The sequence below is a fragment of the Dama dama genome, chromosome 23, assembly GCF_033118175.1.
Source record: "Dama dama isolate Ldn47 chromosome 23, ASM3311817v1, whole genome shotgun sequence".
Classification (NCBI taxonomy): domain Eukaryota; kingdom Metazoa; phylum Chordata; class Mammalia; order Artiodactyla; family Cervidae; genus Dama; species Dama dama.
In genome coordinates, this window is record NC_083703.1 from 19,183,042 (window position 1) to 19,210,454 (window position 27,413).

Here is a 27,413-nt window from a genome sequence, read left to right on the forward strand (position 1 = left end):
AGTATTTATTATAATACTTATTCAATTTGAAACCTAATCTCTAAGTGCAGTGAAGAGTTAAAATTACACAGCTAGCACAGAGGGCTCTTAATCACTGAGCAACGTGTAACTTGTTCAAAGCCTAGAAGGTGGATTTTGGCTCAAATCCCAACATTTCCTACTAGTTACCTTGAGACAGCTTTCTGATAAAATCTATGGCAAAGATGCTGGGACTAATTGAGCAATTACACGTAAAGCTCCTAGCTATGAACATTTATAGGATGTATTCAGCCAAGCTATCAGCCAAGCTATCTTCGGCTGAGGTTTTGTGAAGTGAGGTTAGAGATAACACAGAAGAGCTGTATTAAAAGGGTGTTGTGGCACCGGGCCACCTAGGGGCCATGACTAGCGCAAACATCAACCATCTCCCAAATCTGATTTTCTATCTTTCCATCTCATACTCTCCCCTGAAATTCAACTTGCCTCCCATGAAGTTACTTTAAAAAAAAAGGCTGAGTAAGAATCAAGACATACCAGTGATTTGGCACAATCAGACAAACCCTGGTTTTTGTCCTATCACAAGATATGCGAACACTCCCAGTGAAGAGGTTGAGAGAATGTACAAACAGGAGTTAAGAGTGGAGTTTTGCTGGGAGAGCCCAGCGTGGCTTTACTGTTGCTGAACTTTGTCCCTAAGGGCCTTTAGGCCCTGTGAGACTTGAACTGGCCAAAACACACCCTCTCCTAAGACAGACACCAGAAGTAATTTACAGTGAAAAATACCACTGACACAAAAATCAGAAACAGACGGTATTGGGGTTTCCCTGGTGGCTCAGAGTTAAAAGAATTTGCCTGCCAATGCAGGAGACACGAGTTCGATCACTGGTCCCAAAGATCCCAAATGCTGGGCAGCAACGAAGCCCACGTGCTACAATTATTGAGCCTGTGCTCTAGAGCCAGGGAGACCAACTACTGAGCCCATGTGACAGAACTACCGAAGCCTTCACGCCCTAGAGCCCATGCTCCGCTAAAAGGGAAGCCAATGCACTACAACTGGACAGTGTCCCCGCTCGCTGCAATTAGAGAAAAGCCCACGCAGCAAGATCCAGCACAGCCAATAAGCAAATAAATAAAATGAATAAAAAAGAGAGATATACAGAACTGGCATTATCGGCAAAGCTCCTCCAACAACTCTCTCCAGGAAAGCACCCTTTATGTAGCTAAGATAATTGCTTAATGGGCATGGATTGTTTTTTTTAAAACAGGAGCGTCAAAGAAGAATCTATGTCATCAGTGGTGGGTGCATTCCTCTCTGCAAGTAACATCCTCATTTGCAGTACTAGGAATATCTGAAGCCTGGCTAGGACAGCACCTACACGGATCCCAGTCTCTCTATTCCCCACATTCTCTCTTTACCGTCTCTTCTGTAGACCAGCCCAACTGCCATTATCTCTTCAAGTGTCTGTTCTGAATAAGTTGTGATTTATGTACCCATATGCATCCAAAAGCAGGCACTTAGAAATGCTATGTATTTCATATTGGGAGATAAACTTTTTTTAAAAAAAATGAGCCCTGCAGATGAGAAGCAAACACATAACAATTACTATATGACGGGAGAAGTCTCCAAAAGACAGTGAGTCCATCGATCTTGCGTGGTTATACTATCCAATACGAGCTTAGCCTACAGCAAGTTAATCACTAGAGTGCAGAACAGGATTCACAAAGCCAGAAACCTGTCAATACATAGAAGCTAAACTGACTACAAAGGGAGAAAAAAAGAGATGGAATCCAAAGGCAGCAGGAGAGAACACCAGAGTCCACGGTTAGCACTCAGACTCTGACTCTACTTCAAGAAGTCAGCCTTAAACATCAAGGTTTCTCCACTTCGGCGACACCCTTGGGCCTCTTCTTCCGGCCCGTTCAGTTGTGCCCTCCCTCCGAAGCAACTACCGCACAACCGATCTCCTGTTCACTCTGAGCAGCAGCCCGGCGTTCTCCACGAGACCTATTCCGAGGCTACCCCGGCCCTCCGCACCTCTGAGCGCTCAGAGCACCTTTGGCCCTAAAATCCCAATTAAATTCGGTTGCCCCCGAAGCCTTGACTGTTAACTCGAAAGGAAACACCTGCAGACGCTCTCCACGCGTTACACAGACTCCAGGAGAAAACTGGGCCACACCTGCGTTGCCCCTCCCTGACACCCAAGACGCTCCCCGGTCCCAGAACACCGCTCTGCAGCCGCGCGCGGGGCGCCCCCCCTCTGCTCAGTCCCATCCTCGGAGCCCCGCCAACCCAGGGTTGCATCCCAGCGCGGCCCCACGGTCCCCGGCCGCCGCGCGCGCAGCTTGCGCCCCATTCATTCCGCGGCGCCGCTGTCATTGGCGCCGTGACCTCTGCGGCCGGCCGCGGCGTGCGCTCCCCGACCTCACCTGCGCGCGGGCGACGGCGACAGTGGCAGCGGCGGCGGCAGCCCGCGGCGCAGAGAGTGCGGCGCGGCCTGCAGAGTTGGGCCCGGGGCTCCGCGCCGCCGGCCTCCAAGAGCAGCCGCGCCGCCACCGCCACCGCCACCAGCACGAGGCCATGGTCCGAGTCTGAAAGTCGCGGCAGGGCGGCGGCTCCGCCTCTGGCCCGGCGGCCCCTCCTCCCATGACCCGGAGCCGGAAGTCCGGCACCGGAAGAGCTTGGCGTCGCAAGCCCCGCTCCTTCTCTCTCCTCATGGAGGACTGTCTAGCTGGGGAGCTGGAGGGGCGGCCACAAAGTTTACTCCGCGGCGGCTGGACCCTTCGTACCTCCGCCGGCCGCCGGCCCGGGAGAAGCCAGCGGGATCTTCCTCCCGGGAAGCGGCCTCTCCCGACCCTGTCCAGCCCGTGCCTCCGGCAGTCACCGCCAAAATCTACCCCTGGCGGAAACCAGCTGTCACCTGGAAATGCTACAGGGGGCCCGACGAACACTCCTTAACTTTCCTTCTGCGTTTTTAGGCGGAAATAGGACGCAGAGGATCGGGTTCCCGTTTTGCTGCCTAATTTGGAGGCTCCAGTTTCCGCCGCTGCTTCTCTTGGGCGTCACTTGCCACGCCGTTGTCGGTTCTTTATGGAGACCTAGCTTGCAAGGAAATGCCAACCTTTCGCATCTTTCCAGGAACAGGTCAAACCCCGAGCAGGGCTGTTGTGAAAGAGGAGCTAGATTAGCTTCGTCTCTCGACTTCTGGACTCTCTCCTCTGAAAACTTCATAGATACATCGTGGTCTAGTTTGGAGGTCTTGCTCACATCTGGATGTGTGAGTCCCGCGCGTGCGTGTACTGAGCTGTGTGGAGTTGTTTCCTACTTGATAATGTTGAAGCTGCTTGTAACCAGCCCAGGGGATACTGGAGAATGGACAAGACTAATACCCGACAAGGGTTAGAAAGTCCTTTCCTTAATCATATGTCCACATCTCTTCTTGTCATGGTACTGACAGGGCGTCTTTGGACTGTAGACCTCCAGGTTCTTCTGTCCATGGAATTCTCCAGACAAGAATACTGGAGTGGGTAGCCATTCTCTTCTCCTGAGGATCTTCCCCACCCAGGGATCGAACCCAGGTCTCCCGCATAGGCAGATTCTTTACCGTCTGAGCCTTTATAACAGAAGTTGTGATATAATTAATCAATACAAGCACATAAACGCACAAAGTTGATCAGAGACAGTGTAAGCATCAGGGATACAGAAATAGAAACTTGCTGTGTCCTCCTCAAAAAGAAACAAAAAACAACTCTCCTATGAGAAAACAGACCAGCAAGCAGACAACTGTGATTCTGATATTTTTTTCTTGTTCTTGTCACCCATGCATTTTGCACTTAAAAAAACATAAGTACCCAAATAGCTGAGCACAGTATTTTTAGATTGATCTTCAAAGTGTTTTTTCAACTGAATAAAAGAATATAATACAATTTTTTAATGTCCATTTTATTGAGGTGTTCCCCCACTCCAATATTGAAAATTATGTAAAAAAATGTGTCAGGTGCTTTAGATTAAGGTTGTTACTATGCGCCTGGTGGCTCATCTTGATCTAGGTTTACATATTAAGAAATAACCAACAGGTAGAATTTGCCAAAATAGAATTGCAGTAAACCTTTGAACTTGCAACAATCCTGTGACTTCAAACAGTATCCTTTGCCCAAGCTCACATAGTTGGTAATATTAATATTAATATTAAGTGTCTTGCCCAAGCTCACATAGTTGGTAAAACAGGGCTCTGCATGATTCTGTTAAGCCATTTTCATTGAGACATTGTTTGCCAGATTAAAGCAACAACCTGGCTCTTACAAAGATGTAGTAATGGCAAGGCTAAGTAGGGAAAGCAGATGAAATTAGTGAAGGCCTCCAACATTATAAATAAACTTCTGATGAACAATAAGCCACCAACTGGACACCAGAGAATACAAAGTAATTCTTCTGACCCAACTAAGTCAAGCATGAGTCTAGGAAGTTAACACACTGTCTATGCTGAGCAATTAACTGCCAAAGAAGAGACTCCTTTTGTGCAGTCTTTTTCACTGCATTTAAACAAAAGAAACAACTAGCAACACTGATAAAAATGGAATAAGTGTATTGCTAAAAACATTTTCAAAGTTATTTTGATATTGCAGAATTGGCTACATTTCCATCATGAAGATACTGTTCATAACACTAGGTAGGACTAGGTTTTACAGCCAAGGAAGGATTATATACAAAATGTTATATATGTATTAACCATGTCTTATTTCATAGTACTGCATAGAAATACCTCATTTTGAGGTTATTTGATAGCTGATAAAATTATCAATATAACTGTCATAAGAACATTTACTGAGAGAAGCAGTTCAATCTTAGTTGCACTGAAAGGTTAGCAATTTTTGTGCATTTAATATTCCGAGGCCCCACTGAATTCTGAAGAATTGGAACGATACCCTTACTTCTATTACCAATTTCTCCGAAAAGGGTTAACATATATTTGGAATTTTTGCTGGAGTCTTGGTCTCTGACTGATGAGTTGGCTAAATGTAATAAGGGTGAGGACTGGGTGCCTGTGAAACAGTCTTTTTTATTCCATGGTCAATGATCACAGGTATTAGCTGAACTACCTTGCCAAAGTATGAGTCCATCAGTACAAAATCATAACTATCAGTTAAATATCATATACTTGCCATGTGCTACTGAAAGTGTATAGCACCATAAAAGAAAATGCCTTTATTATATAATTTAGCCTATTTCCACACAGTGGCTCTCCTAGCAGGAACAAGCTTTTGGATCATCTACTACTAATCAGAGGTTTTCTTGGTGGATAATTCCCCACAATGCTGCCTTATTCACCATGTACTTAGAGAAAACTATGAAGACCTAAATCTGACCCACATTTGCCTGTTTTTTACTCCCATGGAGGAGATATAAGAATTCTCTTGTTTCTATTATAACTGGTATTTAGTTCACCTAGGCTTGGGTGGAATAAATAGGAGGTATTCCAAACAGTTTAGCAAATCAACCTGATGCCACCTTTCTCCACAGATAATCATTTTCATTATCCAGGGAACTCTTACATTACTTTTTCTGTGCTTTTGGAGTCCCATTGATTTTTGCATCTATTTTGAGGATAGCAATATTTTTATAAGTTTGAAAATGATAAGCTCCTCTCTTATTTTAAAAAAAGTCTTTATTTTCCTATATTTACACTTTGTTTCTTCAAAAAAGAAATTCTACTAGGATTTTGATTGTATTTCCATTATGTTTGGTAAATAATTTGGTGACAGTGACAACTTGATAATATCTTTATCCAGAAACATAGATTTTTGTGTTTCTTATATCTTTTAGTAATACACCTGGTCTCTTTTATATTTTTGTTTTAATTGCTTTAGATTAGGAAAACATTAAGGTTTTAAGAATTATACTTAAAAGTAAACATGTTCAAAGCTCTCCTTTTTCCTCTACAACTTTTAAAATATGTACTTTAGTGTATGGACCTTATGAAACATATCTCTTCAGAGGCAATTTTTAAATTTCTAGCATTGTGAACAGGCATGTATCAAATGTTTTGAAGTTTCTCATGAGATTGGAATCAGAAAATGGTTGAAAATAATAGGGTAGCTTTAAATAGCAAAGTGTGAACAAAATAGTAGTTTAAGTCGATTTTAAGAACTGTAGCCTTTCTAAGGATTATTAATGCTGTATATGGAACAAATGAGAACATTAAGAAGGTCTTTTTTTTTAATCAGCTGTGTTGCCAACTGATCCTGTTAAAATAATGTGCATAAAGTGAAAAACTGTGTTTTCTCAATTGCCTTCCCCACTCCTTTTCAATCAAGAGTATGTCTTGTAGCAGTTTCAAAGGTTAGGCTTTACTTTTTCACAACACAAATACTTAACTCACTATAATTTTGTCTAAAAAATTAGTAACTTTTTTCAGAGTTAACTTGTTAGTCTATTGATAAATGATTTGTGTTTAAACTTTATAACTTGGAGAATGTCATTCTTAGAAATCACTTTTTTATACTTATTCCTGGGACTAGAACTCAGTTTCATTTTAAAATTATCTTACAAGGAAAATACACTTTTGTGGAAAAAAAAAAGAGGTAAATGAGTTAAATTCTTAGAAAGGGCCTCTAATAACAAATTCTAAATTGTTCTCTCAAGATATAAATGAATTTGAGATTAAAAAAGATAGGACATTTACTTTTTTCTACTTCCTTGAAAGAATATGTGCTAGGAAGAATATTATTTTACCATGCATAATAAGAAATCCACAAAAATTTTAGAGCTATCTAATAGAACTAATTTTCCCAAGTAGCATAAATAATCTTAGAAAGTATGGTACATCTCTTCTGGTAAGATATTAATGTAATTTTGTAAGAAGTTTATTCTTTTAATTTTCCTTCTTCCATAAAGTTTATTTTCTCAAAAACTATCAACGGATTACTTAAGTTTGTAAGAAGTTTTTTGTTGTTTGTTTTTTTCCCTGCCTCAGGAAGTGCTGGAAGATATTTTGGACCTTGATTTATCTGTCTCAGAAACAGATGATTTTATCCAGCTTGTAAGTGGTAGAAAGATAGTATTTGGAGCCACTCCATTGGCTCACAGATATGGCGGCCACCAGGTAAGAATAATACCAGGACTCTCCTTGTGGTCCACTGGCTAAGACTCAGCACTCCCAATGCAGGGGGCCCTTCTCAGGGAACTAGATCCCACATGCCACAACTAAAAGATTCCTCATGCCACAACACATTAAATATCCCGAGTGCCTAAGACCTGGCACAGCTAAATAAATTAATTAATTTTAAAAAATAGCACCAGTATCACTTCCTTATGCAAATATAAGCAGCTGGTGGAAATGCTATCCCATTACAGAAGTGCATGCATGCTAAGTCACTTCAGTCGTGTCCGACTCTCTCCAACCCCATGAACTATAGCCCACCAGGCTTCTCCATCCATGGGATTCTCCCAGCAAGAATACTGGAATGGGTTGTCATTTCCTTCTTCTTGCATTAATTTCTCTAATATTAGTATATTGAAACTTCACCAAGATGTTTCTAGAAGAATGTGTCATGAAATGTTTATATGCATTAGCTGATGTGATTTTTTTAAGTTTCTCTGATGGAACTCAGGAAACTCAGGCAGCACAATATAATAGCTCTGTGAATTACTGCTAAAAAAAAATCATTCTGTGGAGTTTTTGGCAAGCGATTTAAGCAAAGTCAGGTCGCCTGATGCATCAATATAAAAGCCTCAGAAGGACAAATATAATTTTGCCAGAATAGCTGTAGAGCAAAGTTTTAGAACTGCTTTTAATAGAAACTGGTAGAAATTAAATAGGGATTAATTGGGGATGTTGTACATGAGAAAGCAATTAGAAATAAAGCAAACATGTTGCTTTATATCTAATGTTGCCTTCTAGAAGTAAAGCAAGATGTTGAAGCAAGTTCTGTGGAATCTGTGGAATCTGACTGATCTAAAAAAAAAAAAGGAATCGGAACCAATTGTTGAAATTGCTGTGACTTTCTTGTGAGTTTGATTAATTTAAGAAAATAGGGTGATCTTTAACTTAGCAAGTAACCATTAGCAATAATAATAATTACCATCTTTTGAGCACTTGGGTGTGTTGGACATGTTGCAAGACATTTTTCATATATTAACATTCATTCTTACAACAATCTGGCAAGGGTTTTCCCATTTTATGTAAGTGAAAAGTCAGTCTCACCGAGATTAAGTAACAAACAAATTTCCACAACTAGTAAGTGGCATAGCCGGGAGTTGAACAACCACAAACAAATCTGAATGCAAAAATCTGGAAACAGTTAATCATGTCCATTCAAAAGCAGTTTTTTCCAGGTACAGTATGTTCCTGGTTTTATATTGTATATGTATAGTACAGGTAAATTTTCTACTGACAGTTGTTCCTAGTTCACGTTCTGGAATTAAATAGGTCAGTTGTCAGTATTCTACCCCAAACAAGCTTGAGCTTAGCTATAAGATGATGAAGAAATTAATTATATGTCTTAAATTTATATTTTTTAAATGAATTTAACTTATGGATTGAATTTTATTTTCACCTTTGTTCAGGTTGTTGATTATTATAATCTTAGAAATACACTGTTCCAGTATCATTTGACAAAGAAATTTTGAATATGAGATTACAGTAAACACTTTAAAGTTTAATAAACATGAATAATTTTCTCTTTTCCCTTTTAGTTTGGGATATGGTCAGATCAGTTTGGGGATGGAAGAGCCCATCTTATTGGAATTTACATGAACAGGGACTACATGTTTTCTTGTAGAATACCTTTTCTGCTAAATATTAACACAAATCTTCTAATATTTAGTTGTTTTTTTTTTTTCCTAAGGCAAGGTGAAAAATGGGAGCTCCAGTTAAAAGGCTCAGGAAAGACCCCATACTCCCAGTACATTTTGGGTTCTTTTTTTTTTTTTAATTTTAGTCATCTAAGTAGAAATTAATGTTATCTGAATTATAACTGAAAATCTTTTTTATCATTTTACCCATAGAAATGGCAACGGCAGAGCCATCCTTCGTTCCTCTGTAAGAGAATTTCTGTGTAGTGAGGCTCTGCATTATCTTGGAATTCCCACCAGCAGAGCTGCAAGGTAATAACTTTCCTGTAAGCTAGCTTTTAGGACTGCGTCCCATTACCTTCAGAAACACATCAGTGAAGTGAGCAGGTAAACCCACAAGAGTGTGACTTCTCATTATTTCTTACAGTTTTCAGTTCAGTTCAGATGCTCAGTCGTGTCCAACTCTTTGCAGCCCCATGGACTGCAGCACGCTAGGCTTCCCTGTCCACCACCAACTCCCAGAGCTTGCTCAAACTCATGTCCATTGAGTTGGTGATGCTATCCAACCATCTCCTCCTGCCTTCAACATTTCCCAGCACCAGGGTCTTTTCCAGTGAGTCAGTTCTTCGCATCAGGTGGCAAAAGTATTGGAGCCTCAGCTTCAGCATCAGTCCTTCCAATGAATATTCAGGACTGATTTCCTTTAGGATGGACTGGTTGGATCTCCTTGCAGTCTAAGGGACTCTCAAGAGTCTTCTCCAACATCACAGTTCAAAGGCATCAATTCTTCAGTGCTCAGCTTTATGGTCCATCTCTCACATCCATACATAACTAGGTATAGCTTATAACTTCTTGATAGCCTGCTAGCAGTTAAAAGTACAACTTGGATGGTTCTCTTACCTTTCGGTCTGGTTGTGAGTGATGTTGTGGTATGGAGAGATCAATTCTACAGTGGAAACCTTGCAAAAGAACAAGGTAATGACAGTTCTTAGAATGCTTACATAAAATCAGACTAACTTCTTCGGGAATAACAGATATTGGGCATCTCAGCAGTCTTCGTAAAACATGGCCTGTGGGGACTTCCCTGATGATTTAGTGGTTAAAACTTCACTTTCCAGTGCAAGGGGTGCAGGTTCAACCCCTAGTCAGGGAGCTAGGCTCCCACATGGAGCCTAAAAGCCAAAAATGCCAAAATATGAAAAGCAATATTGTAACAAATTCAGTAAAGACTTTAAAATACTAAAAACCAAAAGATCAAAAATGTGACCTGTGGATCTTCATGATGTAAGTTCAGCATTATGATATGATAATAGAATATCCTTTCTCATATGCTTATATCACTAAGCCATCCTTTTGAAATAGCAAAACATCTGGGAAGTGAACATGGGAAATTCATGGACAACCAATGCAGAACATCCCAAAACGTCATGAAACCAGTGCACCAACATTCATACACTTCCTTCCCAGGAGACCACCCCTCAACACCCCGTCCCCGCCCCAAGACCTTTCCTCAGAGCCTAATTGCTCTTACTTCCTGTTTACGTCCAGTAAGTTTGGTTACCTTTCCCCTCAGCTGTTAGTAGGCCAGAAGTAAAACATCAGAAAGTAGAGTAGTAGAGTAGTAAAAAGAGAAAGAGCAAGGGAAACCTGTCTCTAAATCTCTGGTGAGGGAGAAGACCTGAAAACCAGTAATATTTAACTACTTATAAAGCAGAGCTATTGAGAATGGCCGACAGCCTTACATGCTTTACTAGGTAAAGAAAGAGATAAAAGCCTTGGCCCTTTGTAGGATGTAAATTAATTATTTTTCTGATAAATTCAATCACTCTATTCTTTTTTATTAAAATAATTTCATTTTTAAGAAGAGCATGTTATGCTGTTTTTGCACAGTTTAAAATAGTTTATGCTAAAATAAATGTTTCTTTTCCAGATGCAGTAGTGCTGTGTGTTGCAAAATCCTGGTTTAGGATTGGATCATTAGAAATTTTGACTCATTATGGTGAACTGGATTTACTAACATTAGAAAACCAGTGTTTTTTTTTCATGGTAGAAGACAGTGGGAAGAAACACTTGTTTATGTGCTGTGAAGTTAAAATATTTTTGGTTTTCTTGTAAGTAAGACCTGAAATTTCAATTAATAGATATTTTTAACACCTATTAGATATGCTGTGTGTCTACCATCGTGTGGGTTTCTAGGAGGTTGAAAAAGATGTGTTTAGACTCAGTAGACTGCCGGGGTCCAGCCCCAGCAGGATCCAGGGGAGCCCTCAGGATCACCGGCGTCGGCAAGAGAGAGACACGTAGGACCGGCCTTGATGGGGCCAAGTCTGCTAGGGAAAGAGAGAGAGAGAGAGAGACCAGACCAGGATATGCGGCAGAGTCTGGCAGTTGCTTTATTTTTCACTGTAGCCTTTATACCCTAAGTTGGTACATTTCTAAGGGGCAGATAAGCACACAGACTTAGTTTAACATTATATCAGCTTGTCCTTCATGAAGCCAGGTGTTCTCTGTATATTTTTTGTTTATGAGAGTCTTTTCCCATAGATTTTTTGTACATTATCTTCTGGCCTTGAGGTTAGCAGAAAACAGAAAATTGGCAGTTTCATGGTATAGCAAGTCGCAACATAATAGAAATACAATCCTGTTAACATAAAAGTCAGTCTTTTTGCAGAAATTCTCAGCTAAGTTTATCTAAAAAGTTTAACACACAAAGACTCTGCGGCTCGGGTGAGGCAGCCCCTGTTTAGCACTCCTGGTTAAAATTAACAGTTATCTTGTTGTTTTTACACTAGGGCTAAACTCGTATTTTACTATATCTTTAACTATATTAACAATAGTTTCCACTGCACAACCTCAGCACATTAACATCAATCAAACGTTGATCTAATAACCACTTTTAAAACAATATTTTTTTTATTTTCTAATAGGGCTTCCTCGCCCCCCAAAGGGCTCTGTGCCTATTAGGGCCTTTTTAATGGTTAATCTCTATGTATAATATCTTTTGGCTTTCACGCCTGTTGACAATTTATGGCTTGCACCTGGTGCAACTTTAAGCAACTTCAGTAGCCGACCCCGTCTTTTTTGTGGTTAATCTATTTTCTTTCTATTAGGTGTCATCTCCATGGGAACTAGATAGGATTACATTTTTACAGAATAGAAATGCAAAGGATTGCAAAAACAGCAGATATGGCACAAAACAGGCTCTTAGTCTAAAAGTTAATTACCTGCAAGAAGTCACCAGCTAATCTCTATCTAAACTATTTTCTATTAGGCACATTTGTGGCTATAATATTTGTGGAGCTTTTCTCACCCCGCAAAGGGGCTTAATAGTTTTCTTTTGTTAGCGTACTGTGCTTAGGATGTTTAGAACAATTATGAGCATTTTGTGCAATGAGAGCACACATTTATCAAACAAGCCAGAATGCCAGCAAAAGGGTTTGAATTGAAGCATTTCCTTCATCCCTGGCCCCTTCATAGGGTACCAGCGTCCAGGAGATTTATTAATTAGGGTTTTAAGTTGGTCCTCATTCAGTGAAAGAGGAGCAGGAGAGCTCTCAGCAGGCAACACAAGAATCCGCAGCAGGGCAAACAAGAACAACAGCAGAAAAGAGGGGAGGATATAGGGTAGGGTAGAGGCCGAGGCTAACCTGGAGGGTTCCTTATCCTAGACGGCCTTGCCTGTCAGGTATTTTCCTCATGACCTCGTCATGGATGGGGTCCTGGACGGCCTTGCCTGCCCGGTATTTTCTTCATGACCTCGTCATGGGTGGGACCCCCCATAATGGCTCCCGACAGTAGACCCTCTTCTCAAGGAGTGTTTTTATCTAGTATGAAACCCAGTTGGAACTGAGGGCCTCTGTGCCACCCAGACACCAGGTAGAAGCAACTCAAACTCCCGAATTCTTCAGCCTCACGAGGTTCCAGAGCTCTCCTCCAACATTTGGAGTTCCCAGGATGTGTGCTCTGGCTCATGTGTCTTCTTTCCAGGACTCCGGTTTTGACATGTGTGATACCTGTTTCATACTGGGTTGACCCAGTCCCTTCAACAGGGCAAAAGCAAACAAACGACACACTGAAACTGCACAAAGCATTTATGAACAAATCTTACTGAAGATTTCTTCAGGTGAGACAGAGGAACAACTCCCTCAAAAGATCAAAAGCTCTTCCCCTTGTGTCACGCAGTGTAGCTTCCACCAAACTCCGATGTCTTGGGGCCTACAGAATCAACCCTCACAAAATTCTGTCTTCCTCAAAGCTGACTTAGCAAGATGTTTCTTCAAACAAAAATGTTTCCTCCTTTAAGAGGAATTCTGTTTCCATTTGTTAAAAAGCCACTTAGAAATAATATGAGAAAATTCTCTTGGACAAACTAGAATCATTTGGATCATGGATCCTCACTGTAGTTATCAGCTTGAAAGTGAAAGTGAAGAGAAAGTCACTCAGTTGTGTCCAACTCTTTGCAACCCTGTGGGCTATACAGTCCATGGAATTCTCCAGACCAGAATACTGGAGTGGGTAGCCTTTCCCTTCTTCAGGGGATCTTCCCAATCCAAGGATCGAACCCAGGTCTCCTGCATTGCAGGCGGATTCTTTACCAACTGAGCTATCAGGGAAGTTACCAGCTTAGTAAATCCAAATTCCTGGTCCACGAAGAGTATGGAGAGAGAGAAAAGCAGAGAAGTCATCACCGTTGTCATGACTTTTCTCCCAAGTCTCTTTAGCAAGTGTTTACTGGACTTGGTGGTGCTGGAGAAGACTCTTGACAGCCCCTTGGACAGCAAGAAGATCAAACCAGTCAATCCTAAAGGAAATCAGTCCTGAATATTCATTAGAAGGACTGATGCTGAAGCTGAAGCTCCAATACTCTGGCCATCTGATGCAAAGAACTGACTCATTGGAAAAAAACCTGATGCTGGGAAAGATTGAAGGCAAAAGAGGGGGACAGTAGAGGAGGAGATGGTTAGATAGCAGCACTGACTTGGTAGACATGAATTTGAGCAAATCCCAAGAGACAGTGAAGGACAGGGCATACCTCAGTCCATGGGGTCTCAAAGAGTCAGACCCCAGACTTGGTGACTGAACAACAGCAACACTGAACTAAGGGTCATCCGAGCTTATTTGAGAGAGGAGTCTCCTCTCAAAGGGCGCAGCTTCTAACCTCTCATTTTTCTGGGGGGTGGTCATTCCACTCAGATTTACCAGATCACTGAAATTGTTCCATCTGGTGGTCATCCTTCAATTATATTTCACTTCTCTCTCTGACATTTGATATATATTGGTGACCTGTTTATCCTGAAAATGCCTATGTTGGCTACCACAACCATGTATATATTCCTTTTTGTTTCCCAAGTGCCTGAAACAGGTCTCTAATCCACTAAACTAATCCATCCCTATTGTTCTGGATGGGTTTAAATAATTCCCAAATCATATCTGCAATCCCCAGCTTTTTTTCAGGATTCTCTCTCATCCAATGCAAGAAACACTAGTAGTCGACTAACCAGAGTAGTCACTTAAAGTAGGGAATGGAACATGATACACAACTTCAATATTTTAACTTCAAACATTGACCAATTTCTTTGAAACCTTATTTGTGAAACCTTACATGACCTTCTACACATAGATAATCGTTCCTTGCTCTGTTATCTTTGTCCTTTTTATATATTTCTATGATTGCGTGTATTAGACATTGAGGTCATTATTTCTTTAGATGTTTTTCTCCCCAATAGACTCTATGCTCTTTAATGTCTGGTTTTGGGTTTTGTCATTCTTTTTCCTAGCACTTGGAGGTTCTCTGTAGATGTTTGTTGAACCAATCTGAGTTGCATTATAATAAGATGGCATCTAATATGATCTTAGAAACATATTGCCAGTTGTGATTGGTATTGAAGAAATATTTCTCTGTGGCTGGGCGTAAAATCTTATTTTATTTTTTAAAATGATAAGCATGCATTCTAATGAATTCATGAATGTCAGGAGTGGACTGAGATGATTGATATTCGATCTCGTATTCTGAGGAACACTGATGGCTATCTCCCCTTTATCTCTAGGATGTTATTAGACTTCATCATACAGGAGTACTTCCCCTTAGTAGATGGTAAGTTTTTTTTTAAAACAAAGGGCAATACTCTCCTTTCTCTATTGGCTGGCCACCATCAATGGTTACAACCTAGTGCTTAAAAAACTAAAGTTAAAAAGGGAAACGTAGAGCACTTTGAACATGTTCTGAAAGGAAAAGATGATGAACCACCTCGCAAACAAGACATGGATAAGGAAGTTGTTCTGTTTGAAAGGTGTCTAGAAAAAGAGAACAGATGTGACTACATCCTGACTACGTATGTTGTGTTTTGTAACTTGGTCACATATATTCTTTTCTCACACATTTGATATATAGATATTTCTACAGTAGTGGTTGTAAAAAAAAAAATACATACATCATAAGCAAATGTGATTTTCTATTCTTATGGAAATTTTTTGATATGCATAACTTTTTTCTTTCTTGTAACAGCCCCAAAGAAAGAAATTCCATTATTTTTCTTGGTGACTCATTTCAAAGTTTAATAACTCATTTTGTTTACATTTAACTCCTTTATGCTGAATTCTAATGTTTTTTCCTTTTCTTACTGTACATGGAGAAAATCTGATCATAATACTGTGCCTGAGTCTTTTATATGTTATTTCTGGGTCAATAATTCTATGTTCTTCCGTTGTTTTCTTACATGTACTAATTTCCATCTCTTTAATCATCTTTTGGCCCACTTTTGAGAGGATCTTTTCATGTTGGAAACAGAAAGATCCTAAAAGCATATTACACTACTGAGAAATCTGAAAATCTTCTTAATTTTATTTTAGGATTTTTTTTTTTTCTATTGTGATGTTTGAGACGGCACAGCTCATTGCCTTGTGGATGTCTGTTGGTTTTGCTCATGGTAAGTTATCTACTGATGTTTCAGTCTTCTGATAAGAAAGTAGAATCAATCTGTTGAAGCCAGAAGACTTCTTTTTTGTGTGTATTTTGAAATATTCCCACCAGTGAGCAGGAATAACATTTATAATATATGAATTTGTTTTTAGCAAGAGAAACAATTCTCTCATGTTTAAAATGATTTTGAATGGAACAGATACACAAAATAGAATAAGCATCTAAGCATCGTTGATTTGATGAGGGTGTTGTTACCTGTAAAACTTTTTAACCTTGTGAGTATATATTAGGTCTTTTAAAAGCCTTTTTAAAAAAACTTTAATCATAAAAGCACTATCTGCTTATGGTAAAGAATTTAAAATATACAGAAGTGCCTGTGAGTTCTGTCTTCCAGGATATTCTTGATCTTCCAGGATCATTAGTAACGATTTCATCTCAATTCTTCTAAACTTTTTTTGGATGGTATTCATACATCTATAAAAATAGGGCTGGCTTGTGTGTGTAGGGTTACACTGGAAGGAATATCTGCCTGAACTGAGAATACTGAAAAGCAAATCATATATATACTAAGATCTATGACTAAATACCAAAGAGGGTTCTCACGCTGCAAAACCTCTTGAACTCTGCCTTAATTACATACTCACTGTGTCTCACTTGGGATGGGTTGGGGTGGTGAGCAGGGAGTTTTTGCTTTTATGAACTGTGCTGCAGTGACCACCATACAGCTGTATTTGAAGGTGAGTTTCTGAGGATAAACTCCTATGGTTTAGAGAGTCTACATATATATATATATATATATATATATATATATATATACTGAACACTTTGACAAGCAGAGTCATCCTGCTCTGAAAAAGGGTGAAACTGTCTACCCTGGGCACTGCCACCACCACGTCCAACTGTCCGACATTAGGCTGGTGTATGCACGCCCAGCCTCCCTCCTTCCCCACACTCTGCCACAACCCCCTCCCCTAGGAGGCCACACTCCCTCCCCACACTGCTGGTGGTCTGCAGCTAAGGACTGTTAGTTATGGGGTATATGGATACGTACCAATATGGATATTTTACCTTTCCCCCACTCTCACAACCTTTGAAAATTAATGTTACTTCTTTAGTAGTCTCAGTTCCATTCCAAACTACATATATTTTGAAATAATGCTAGAAATTCAGGACAAATGAAAAGAACTTTTATTTCTTGGGGGTTTTGTCTCTGTAGTATTTGAAATCTTTGGGGAGGGGAAGTATACAACAAAAGGCTAAATTTAATTTTAAAATACAGTTTTAATATATATTAAGCTACTTGACTTCACCAGTTAAAACTCTCAGTTGGTAAACTAATGTTTTTCATTTCTAAAACAAATGCATCTTCATGATCTTTCCTATTCTGTATAGTTTTATACAGTTAAAAATGCTTTATTATCATGCTTTTGGCATTTTGTTGTAATTAGGTGTTTGTAATACTGATAACTTCAGTTTGTTATCCATTACAATGGACTATGGTCCATTTGGTTTTATGGAGGCCTATAATCCAGGTATGTATGATTTACATGTATATTCTTTATTTCACTAAAAAAAATTATCATTGGTTTATTTTAGATAAACCATTATGGCTAACACAATGCTGAGGTAGTAGAAAGAATTGGGTTCATTGATTAAATAGGTGTATTATGTGCTACTCAATCTTCCAGGTGCCACAGGGATACAATATTGAGTACTCAAAGATGGGAATTCCCATCCATGGGTGGTCCAGAGATTAGGACTCCGAGCTTTCACTGCCAAGGGCACAGGTCCAATCCCTGGTCTGGGAACTAAGATCCTGAAAGCCCCTAGGAGTGGCAAAAAAACCAGAAAGCCAAAGAATTACTTATTAAGAGAAGATGCCATGAAGGGAAGAAGGGCCTTTGTTGTCAGACAGACATGAGTCTGAGCTCTGACATCTGATGGATCCTTAATCTGTGCCCTTGGTCAAGTAATTTAACCTCACCCCTTACTGATCTGTTATAGGATCAGGGTGAGGGAACATGCTGTTGAGTTGGTGAGTGAAGTACACATGATAACCTGGAAATTCTTGTAGGTTAGAAATGTGTGCCTCTATTAGGCAAATATTCATATTTTAAAAGATTTTCATGAGCATGGGTATTAAGTATTTACATTACTCTTGAGTTAAATGTTTAAATGTCAGAAATGTTTTTACCTAATAAATATAAGTTCATTAAGTTTAAATGTGAACTTAAAAATGAAGAAAGAACTATTATAATTGTCATCATTGTAAAACGGTCGTATTTTTGTTCTAAACAGATTTTGTACCAAACACATCTGATGATGAAAGAAGATATAAAATAGGAAATCAGGCCAATATTGGGATGTTTAATTTAAACAAGTTGTTACAAGTGCTAAACCCATTATTGAATCCTAGGCAAAAGCAGCTGTAAGTAAACCTAAAATCCACTAATTAAATCAGTGTGAAAATATATCTGTATAGTGATCACTTTTTGAAAACCAAGAAACATTTTAAAAACAATCTTTAGTATTTAATAATGAAGACTTCCAAACTACATATATGTTTATATATATATTTTTGAGGGGGAGAGGGTACAGTGTTGGCCTTTTTCCATAGTTATAAGGATTAAGTGTTCTCCTATTTATTGTTTTTTAGGTGTTGTGAAATCATAGTTTATTTCTTATTTGATCCATAGGTTGTTACTGTTTTTCTGAATTTCTAAGTAGCGGGCTTCTTATTTAACAGACATATATAGGCTATTCACATTGATTATAATAATTGACATATTTTATTCCTTCTGTTTTACATTGTGCATTATCTTTGATTTAACTTTCCCCCTACTTTCCTTACCTTTTAATGATTTGAGCAACTCACTCATTCCCCCCACCCTACCCGCTTTGATTTGGAAACTACTGCACTTCCCACCCCCCACAGTTATCTTCCCTTCTCTGCCACCTTCTCTATTGTTAAAAGAGAACAAGTTTTTCAGATATTTTCCCTCACTAAGCATCTATTTGCACATTATGTTCCCCTCCATCCCATTCAGGCAAATAAAATATCATTGTACTGGGTGAGGTATCTCATGCATTGTTTTGGGTCAAATACGCCAAATTCTTTTGGTATTATGGAGAGACATCCTCTAAGCTAATTGTATATAGTGATATTTCAGGAGTGACATGATTTGACCTGTACTGTTTTCAAATCTTTGAGACAGTAAATTTATATGGACAATTTTCTCTAAGATATGATATATAATTAAATCACTAAATAGAATCAGTAGCACATAATCAAACATTATTTAATATATAAGAAGGTTCACTTTGTTCACATAAAATGTAATTCAAGAATGTGAATATTAAATTAAGGTTTACCTATGCTCTCTTTTTTTCTCCCTACAGTGCCACTCAGATTCTTAAGGAGTATCCCATTCCTTATTATACAAGGTTTGTTTGTTTGAACACATTAAAGCATCCTGCTTGGTTTGAGGGCAATTCTTAAAATAGCAAGAATTTTAATAACAAATTGAATTGGCATTTTTCCTTTTAGATTTAGAGAACTGTTCAAAGTCAAATTGGGATTACTTGGAAAAAGTGAGGATGATGATGATTTAATTGCATTTCTCTTACATGTGAGTTTATTATCATTTTATCTTATTTCCTGATTAACATTTGACTGAATACACTGTATATTCTTGGAATGACTGAGGCTGCTAAATGTAATTATTTTCATTAGCTCATGGAAAAGACAGAAGCTGACTTTACAATGACATTTCGGCAGCTCAGTGAGATCACTCAAAGCCAATTACAGGAACTAGTCATTCCTCAGGTATTTACTCATGCCTTTTGGCTTTTTTCTTAACTCACTTTTCTTTAACAGGTTTGTTAAGGCATAATTTACATACCCTAAAATTCCACTCATTTTAAGTGTATAATTCAATGATTTTTAAATAATGTGCAGATTTGTGCAGCTATGCCACAGTTTGATTTTAGAGCAATTCCATCACTCTAAAAGACCCTTTGTGCCCATTTGCAGTGAATTCCTTTTTTCTGCTTCTGTCCTCAAGCAACTACTAATCTTTCTGTCTCTTAAGGTTTCCCTTTCTAGACATTCTCTATAAATGGAATCATATGATATGTAGTCTTTAGTATTTGGCTTCTTCACTTAGCATATTTTTGAGGTTCACCCATGTTGTAACCTATATCAGTGGTTCTTTCCTCTTTATTACTTTTAAGATCTCTTAAGCAGATCTTAAAATATTATTTCCTCTTCATTACTTTATAACTCCCTTATAAGGATAGACCATGTTTTGTTTATCCAGTTACTAGTTGATGGACATTTGGATCATTTCCATTTTCTGGCTCTTGTGAATAAATACTGCTATGAACATTCATGTACAAGTTTTTGTGTGAACATGTTTTCATTTCTCTTGGGTAGATATGAGGAGTAGAAGTGCTGGATTGTTTAGTAAATGTATGTTTAATTTTTAAAGAAACTGCTGAACTGTTACCAAAGTGGCTGTTCTTAATTTAGTTTTAAGAATATGTGTCATCTTTTTATTTCAATATGAATCCATTGCATTTATGGAATAATATGGATATTAACCAGAAGTAATGCTGAAAATTCTCCAAGCAAGACTTCAACAGTACGTGAACTGTGAACTTCCAGATGTTCAAGCTAGGTTTAGAAAAGGCAGAGATCAGATTGCCAACATCTGCTGGATCATTGAGAGATCCAAAAGCAAGAGAGTCCCAAAAAAACATCTACTTTTGCTTTATTGACTACGCCAAAGCCTTTGACTAGGTGGGTCACAACAAACTGAAAAATTCTTCAAGAGATGAGAATACCAGACCACCTGACCTGCCTCCTGAGAAATCTGTATGCAGGTCAAGAAGCAACAGGTAGAACCGGACTTGGAACAGCAGACTGGTTCCAAATTGGGAAAGGAGTGCAATATACAAGGCTGTATGTTGTCACCCTGCTTGCTTAACTTATATGCAGAGTACATCTTGCAAAATGCTGGGCTGGATGAAGCACAAGCTGAAATCAAGATTGCCGGGAGAAATATCAATAACCTCAGGTATGCAGATGACACCACCCTTATGGCAGAAAGTGAAGAAGAACTAAAGAGCCTCTTGATGAAAGTGAAAGATGAGAGTAAAAAGTTGGCTTAAAACTCAACATTCAGAAAACTAAGATCATGGCATTTGGTCCCATCACTTCATGGCAAATAGATGGTGAAACAATGGAGACAGTGACAGACTTTATTTTTTTGGGCTCCAAAATCACTGCAGATGGTGACTGCAGCCATGAAATAAAAAGATGCTTGCCTCTTGGAAGAAAAGTTATGACCAACCTAGACAGCATATTAAAAAGCAGAGACATTACTTTGCCAACAAAGGTCCATGTAGTCAAAGCTATGGTTTTTCCAGTAGTCATGTATGGATGTGAGAGTTGGACTGTAAAGAAAGCTGAGCACTGAAGAATTGATGCTTTTGAACTGTGGTGTTGGAGAAGACTCTTGAGAGTCCCTTGGACTGCAAGGAGATCCAACCAGTCCATCCTAAAGGAGATCAGTCCTGGGTGTTCATTGGAAGGACTGATGCGGAAGCTGAAACTCCAATACTTGGATGCGAAGAACCGATTCATTGGAAAAGACCCTGATACTGGGAAAGATTGAAGGCAGGAGGAAAAGGTGACAACAGAGGATGAGATGGTTGGATGGCATCATCTACATGATGGACATGAGTTTGAGTAAACTCCAGGAGTTGGTGATGGACAGGGAGGCCTGGTGTCTTGCTGTCCATGGGGTTGCAAAGAGTCGGACACAACTGAGCAACTGAACTGAACTAACCAGAAGACTCCTACTTATTATAGATTTTTATAAATATAGGTCTACTTATAGGGTGTGAATCTTTTATATTGATCATTGTTTTTATTATTTCAGATAAAAACATAGCCATATTTTTAAAAATCTCAGTTTCTTCATTATATTTTATGATCTTTTCTGTGTTAACTAAGGAAATATATACATGTATATATCTACATAAAATTTTATATATATATATATATATAGTTCTCCCAGGTGTGAAATAGCCATAAATTATGTTTTTAGGAGTGATTTGAATAAAAGACTGTCTACTTATTCAGCAAAATGTTAACTATTAAGCATCTTGGATATAATTTTAAAATTAGTAATGATTTGCCTATCAGAACTAATTATCATTTAATGTGTAGAAAACTGAGACAAAGTAATGTTAACATGATCTGAACAAGTTCTTGACAAGTGTTAATATTTAAATTACTGAATATTGGGAAAATCTAGGAGAGGAGATCATATGCCTTTATTTATTTTAATAGTTCATTTCTGTGTCTTCTGAATTTGAAACTTTCTCAACCCCGTAACACTTAGCTAGAGCTAATTCCTTATTTCTGTTCCTTTAACCATTATGCATATTTCTATAACACTTCTCAAATGGCACTGAATTATTTGTTTACACATTTTCCTTTTAAAAAGTAGAGGCTATGTCCTATTAATTTTTATATCCTTCTCAACTAACAGTTCCTAGCACGTAGCTGACATAATGAATTAGTAGATAACTAAATAAAAGTTACAAATTAAATTTTCAAAGTAAATTATAAATTAAGCAAGTTCCCTATTTAAAGGAAGGGTTTTGATATGTATTCACATGTAATGTCTATTTATAAGAACTTTGTATATTTTTTTATTTCTCTTAAATCATTCTATTACATGGATTTCCATGAATTAGAATTTGAGTTGAATGTTTTATAAAGAAAAGGAAAACATTATTCGTTTTTACTGCCTCTGCTTGAAATAGAGAACCTTAAAAGAAATCTGGATGTTATAAATTATTAATATTGGAACATACAATTTAAGGAACATACAGTTAAAATAAACTGAACAAATATTAATAAGCAGTCTATTACTGTATTTTCTTCTAGGAATTCTGGGCACTGAAAATGATCTCAAAGCACAAACTCTTTCCTGCCTGGGAGTCCCAGTACCTTTCGAGACTGAAGAGGTAAAGTGACCTAATCAGTTCTTGAAAGAGCATGTAATGTGTTACTTTAGCATCATCAACCCATCAGATTCCTCACTTCCTTTCCGTTTTCCAACATTTCCTTCTAACTCCCGGGAAGTCTGCTCTGGATGAGGTGTGTGTGCTAACATCTCACCCACACAGAGAGTACCCTTCTGTTCACCTCAACTCTGATAACACAGCCCAAGGACCCACCCCCTCAAAGCCTTGAAGCTCTGGAAAGAGAGCGCGTCCTGGGCTTTCTTCCAGTGTGTGTTAACTGTCCTCACATCTTACACAACTGTCAGAAGTTACTCTGCTTCATAACCGTCACAATGAATCTGAAGCAACAAACATGACAGAGTATGAAGTTGTAGGTAGGACACAAAAAGTTGAAGAAGGAGACCACAGCATGCTAAGGAGCAAATAGCCTTTCACAGTTTAATGGCAGCTGAGGGTTTTCATAAAGCTGTCCATGAGTAACAAAGAACAAGTTATTTTCAGAAAACTGTGTTTGAGATAAAAATAGGTGCCAGGGAGTTTAAATTTTTTAAGACAGAATTATTTAATTGGTAAAAGTAAAAGTTTTGGGCTTATCTCAAATAACTAAATGGGCTTCCCTGGTGGCTCACAGAGTAAAAAATTTGTGGGCAATGTGGGAGTCCTAGGTTCAATCCCTGGGTTGGGAAGATTCCCTGAAGACAGGAATGGCAACCCACTCCAGTATTCTTGCCTGGAGAATCCCATGGACAGAGGAGCCTGGCAGGCTATAGACCATGGGGTTGCAAAGAGTAGGACATAACTGAACGACTTAGCACAGCACAGCACAAATAACTAAATAAGGCATTATTTTATGTATTGTTTAATCAAACAGTATTTTCTGTCTTCCTTTCAGATACTGATTCAGTGTAATTTAAAAAAAATTTCAATATTTGTCTTAAGAAATAATATTCACCCTTTTGGAAAAAAGATATGATTTGGGGAGACTGATTAATTATGTCCTTTGTTTTGTTCACTTTTTTAGTAACATCAATGATTCAGATTCTGAAAGAAGAAAAAGAATGACAGGTAAGTAATCCTTTTGATTTTTTTATCTTTAAAGATTTCTACATAAAAGTGATAGGTTTTGAAACCTGGAAGTAAATACTTGAAGGAACTGAATTTGTTGTTTTGTTTTTAACTACAGTAACTCTAGATGAATTTATTTTAGTGGAGTTGAAGTGTCAAATAGAAGCCTTTCTAGTTTCAGCAGGTGACTTTTAATTTGAGTATGATACCCATGCTTTCAATATATTTGCCAATTGATGTTTAAATAATATGGTCTTCAAAGATGGTGGAGAGACAAGGAAGATTATGTGGTTTATGGTGCAAAGAACATGAGTTTTGGAATCTGACAGATGAATCTCATCTTGCCATTTTTTTGCTATCTAATATAGTTTCAAGGTTCTCAGCTGTTTGAAAAGGGGGCATATTTTGCAGGAATGTTGTGATCGTGAGCAATAATGTTTGTAAGTTATCTTGTTACAGTGCTTGGGCCAAAGTACACATCCACTAAATGATAGAGCTAAAAAAAAAAAAAAAACACCTTTATATACTGCTTTCAGTTTACCATGCGACATCATGCTTGGTAAGAGAAATGGAAGAAGAAAAATGGAAGTTAGTTCTTTTTGCACTGTGGGATCTAACAGATCGAATAAGTTAAGACAGAAGGACTCAAGTCCTGGAGTTCTCCTGCCTTACTGAGGACTCTTGAGGAGAGCTAGTAAGTTGGTATCATCAGCGTGGCTGATCCATGTGGATGAAATAAGGGTGATGCAAATATCCCACACTAAGTTAGTGGATGAGATTGCTTTTTGACTCAGGACATCATTGTAGAAATAAAAGCAAGTGGAGTTTTTACAAGGAAGTGAATAATCTATCTGGGGCGCAGCATGGGTTCAGTTGCCAGCCACTTACGTACATTGATGTAGTCATGCAGAATTTATAGGGCAGCTCAATATGGATAGTCTCAGCAATTAAGAGAAAAAAAGAAATTGAAGAAAATATGATGCCTGTCTTTAGGATTTGGATTTGTTTGGTCATGAGAGGATGGATGAGATGGAAAAATGAAAGATATTTAAGTGAATTCAAGGCTGCAGCTTTGAGTTAAAGAAATAATAAGTGCTGAACAGTGTACTCAGTTTCCACAATGAGCAATGGGAAAGTTCCAGACCAGATTAAAAAACTGTATGGAATTAGGTAACTTGTCAAAGAATTCTATTAGCAGATCTACAATTTTCTGATTTCAAATAGTTTGTATATGTGTAATTTGATCCAAGGTACTTCTGTCTGCAGCTGCCAGTCCCAGCATATTTTCACAGCATTCCACTGCCAGGTCTCTCTAATGTGTTAAGATTGTCAAACTTTAAATTGGGTGACTATACTCCCTCTGCCTAATCTGACTGCTTCCACAGTTTTCTTTGCATGCCAATTTCTTTTTCATCTAAGGACTGTAAATATTTATTGTCTGTATGTGTTTTTATTTTAAAAGAGTTCTCTATGAATTCTTTAAAATTTGGAAAATGCAAATTTGTGGAAAGAATAAAAAGACTCCCATACTCAAACACAATTGCTATCACTCTTTGATGCATTTCCTTCTGGCCTCTCTTTTTCTGTGTGTATTGATAATGAGAAAATATTGTAGTAATCATTGTGGTATAATTTTAGAGCTTTTTTTTTAAATTTTAGAGCTTTTTTAACTAAAAATAAACATTTTTCCTACTTCATCCTTTATAATGTAACATTTTTAGTGACTGCATAAAATATCTTTGAAAGTGTCAGGTGAGTGTATGCTCCTTGGTTCTTTGTCTCCTCACAACAAAATCTGGAGTGACGGGGACTTTACCCTTGGCGGGTCACAGCTCTCGGAGGACAAACTGTGTTATAGCTCTTAAATAAATCAGTGTTACAGCTCTATTTATTTAAATAACAGGAAAATCCATCTTCGAGACATGAGGGCACATTGACCCAAAGACGCGAAGAGAAGAGCACCCCATGGCGCTGGAGAGAGAGAGAAGAAGGCTTTGGCTCCTCTTTTTATACGTTTCTCTGTCCCTGGGCCTGTCTTATGTAAATTGGGCCAGCCAGGAGTGTTGTTTGTTTTACCTGAGGTTCTCATTCCGGTCCTCAGACCTTCCTTTGTTCTATTTTCGCCAGCTTTCCCTTCCAGGTCTTTTAGCCACCACCATTCTGGACTCCTTTTCCCTATTCTAACTACCTAACATTCCCCTCTCAAGAGATGGGAAGCCCATTTCTTTGGGAACAGGGGCATCGAGGTCTCTCTGGCTACTTCCTGCTGAACTGGGATGGTGAGGGGCATTGGGCCTATCCCTCTTGCTAGTCTCAGGCCTCAGAGTCCTCGTAGTGGTGTCCACCTAAGGGTGAGTGATATTTTCCGTGGTCGGCTGTAGTTTTGTATCTTTGTCGAACTGGCGCTGCATGTTGCAGCTTGACCTGGGCAGAGACGAGACAGGTGAGACCATTGACAGTACATGGAACAGTCACAAGCAGCGTCAGTGTGGCATGACAAGGACTAGTAGGGGCATTGGCCAATTTCAAATTTACACCGCCAGGATGGCTCAAGTCTCTCCTTGTTCAGAGATCAGAAGATTTATCTCCTGTCTGTTTTGGAGTATTATTTGTGCCAAGCTGTGTTGGCTCTTTAGAGCTGTCTTGAGAAATCTTATCCCCAGAGACCAGATTTTGGGGGTGTTCATTAGAATGGCACTCATTTGTAGTTCTGAATAGGTATCTGAGATCTCCCAGGGCTCACAGGTGTATTGAGTGTCCTCTTCTGTTTTCTTCCACGGCTTGACTCGTGAGTAGTGAATCCAGGAGTCATGTCCTGGTACCTTGACTGCTGTGGGAGTAGAAAGTATTACAGGGTAGGGGCCCTTCCATGTGGGCTGGAGTTGAGCCTTTGGGGACCCATCTTTCCAGACTTTAGTTAGGACTTGAGTCCCTGGAACATATAGTGGTGACTCCTTGGAATCTTTTGGGTCCGGGTTCATATCCCACAATTGTACATCCTGTTGAAATTGCCCAATGGCCATGGTATAAGACTGGAGGGTCTGAACCTCTGGATCTAGGAAGAGGTCATTGACATAAACAAAAGGTCTCCCATATAGCATCTCATAAGGACTAAAACCAACCTGTTCCTTAGGGGCAATACGGGTATGGAGGAGAGCTATTGGTAAAGCCTCCTTCCATCCCAGGGAGGTCTCTTGGGTTATCTTCTTTATCGTTGATTTTAAGAATTGGTTGGCTCTTTCTACTTTTCCTGAAGACTGAGGCCTCCAGGCACAATGGAGATGCTTTAGAGACCCCTTGGGTGACCTTAGAAGTAAATGACATCCCATTGTCACTTTGTAATGACCTGGGCAGACCAAATCTTGGAATGAGTTCATGGAGTAGTTTTTTTACTACCTCCTCAGACTTCTCAGTCCGGGTGGGAAAGCCTTCAATCCATCCTGTGAATGTATCTGACTAATAGGTATTTATACCCTTGAGAAACTGGCATCTGGGTGAAGTCCATCTGCCAGTCCTCTCCTGGATAGGCCCCACGTCGTTGGACGGGCTGGGCCAGCTGGGGTCTTTGAGCTCCTTGGGGGTTGTTTAATTGGCAAGTGGGACAAGAGGAGACCACTT

At 39.0% G+C, this 27,413-nt stretch overlaps 2 protein-coding genes across 3 annotated transcripts in view; one reads left to right on the forward strand and one right to left on the reverse strand.

Moving 5' to 3' along the window:
- The window catches only part of PDSS1 (decaprenyl diphosphate synthase subunit 1), a 40,288-nt gene extending 37,715 nt beyond the window's left edge, over positions 1-2,573 (reverse strand). Inside the window, exon 1 of one of the 2 annotated variants that reach the window (XM_061126120.1) lies at positions 2,407-2,573. In XM_061126120.1, coding sequence (XP_060982103.1) covers positions 2,407-2,559 — 153 coding nt within the window. In that variant the 5' untranslated portion in view covers positions 2,560-2,573. Of the gene's footprint in view, positions 1-2,103; positions 2,195-2,406 lie in introns of those variants that run through there. The other variant, XM_061126121.1, reaches the window with a different exon arrangement.
- Positions 2,574-2,656: 83 nt separating this feature from the next.
- On the forward strand, positions 2,657-25,778 carry LOC133044624 (protein adenylyltransferase SelO-like). Its single transcript, XM_061126106.1, has 13 exons — positions 2,657-3,254; positions 6,951-7,079; positions 8,984-9,082; positions 10,701-10,881; positions 14,818-14,864; positions 15,620-15,696; positions 17,988-18,117; positions 19,089-19,133; positions 19,237-19,318; positions 19,423-19,515; positions 22,651-22,730; positions 23,752-23,795; positions 25,699-25,778. The coding sequence occupies exons 6-13, from the start codon at positions 15,642-15,644 to the stop codon at positions 25,719-25,721; spliced, it is 552 nt and encodes a 183-aa protein (XP_060982089.1). The 5' UTR covers positions 2,657-3,254; positions 6,951-7,079; positions 8,984-9,082; positions 10,701-10,881; positions 14,818-14,864; positions 15,620-15,641; the 3' UTR covers positions 25,722-25,778.
- Positions 25,779-27,413: the final 1,635 nt, after the last annotated feature.

What these genes read in the sequence shown, in the direction of transcription:
- LOC133044624 (XM_061126106.1), top strand. Translation starts at nt 15,642, where the DNA reads ATGTTTGAGACGGCACAGCTCATTGCCTTGTGGATGTCTGTTGGTTTT. An exon ending in TAATTGCATTTCTCTTACAT is followed by an intron (nt 19,319 to 19,422) that starts GTGAGTTTATTA and finishes TATTTTCATTAG; the next exon opens with CTCATGGAAAAGACAGAAGC. An exon ending in AGGAACTAGTCATTCCTCAG is followed by an intron (nt 19,516 to 22,650) that starts GTATTTACTCAT and finishes ATTTTCTTCTAG; the next exon opens with GAATTCTGGGCACTGAAAAT.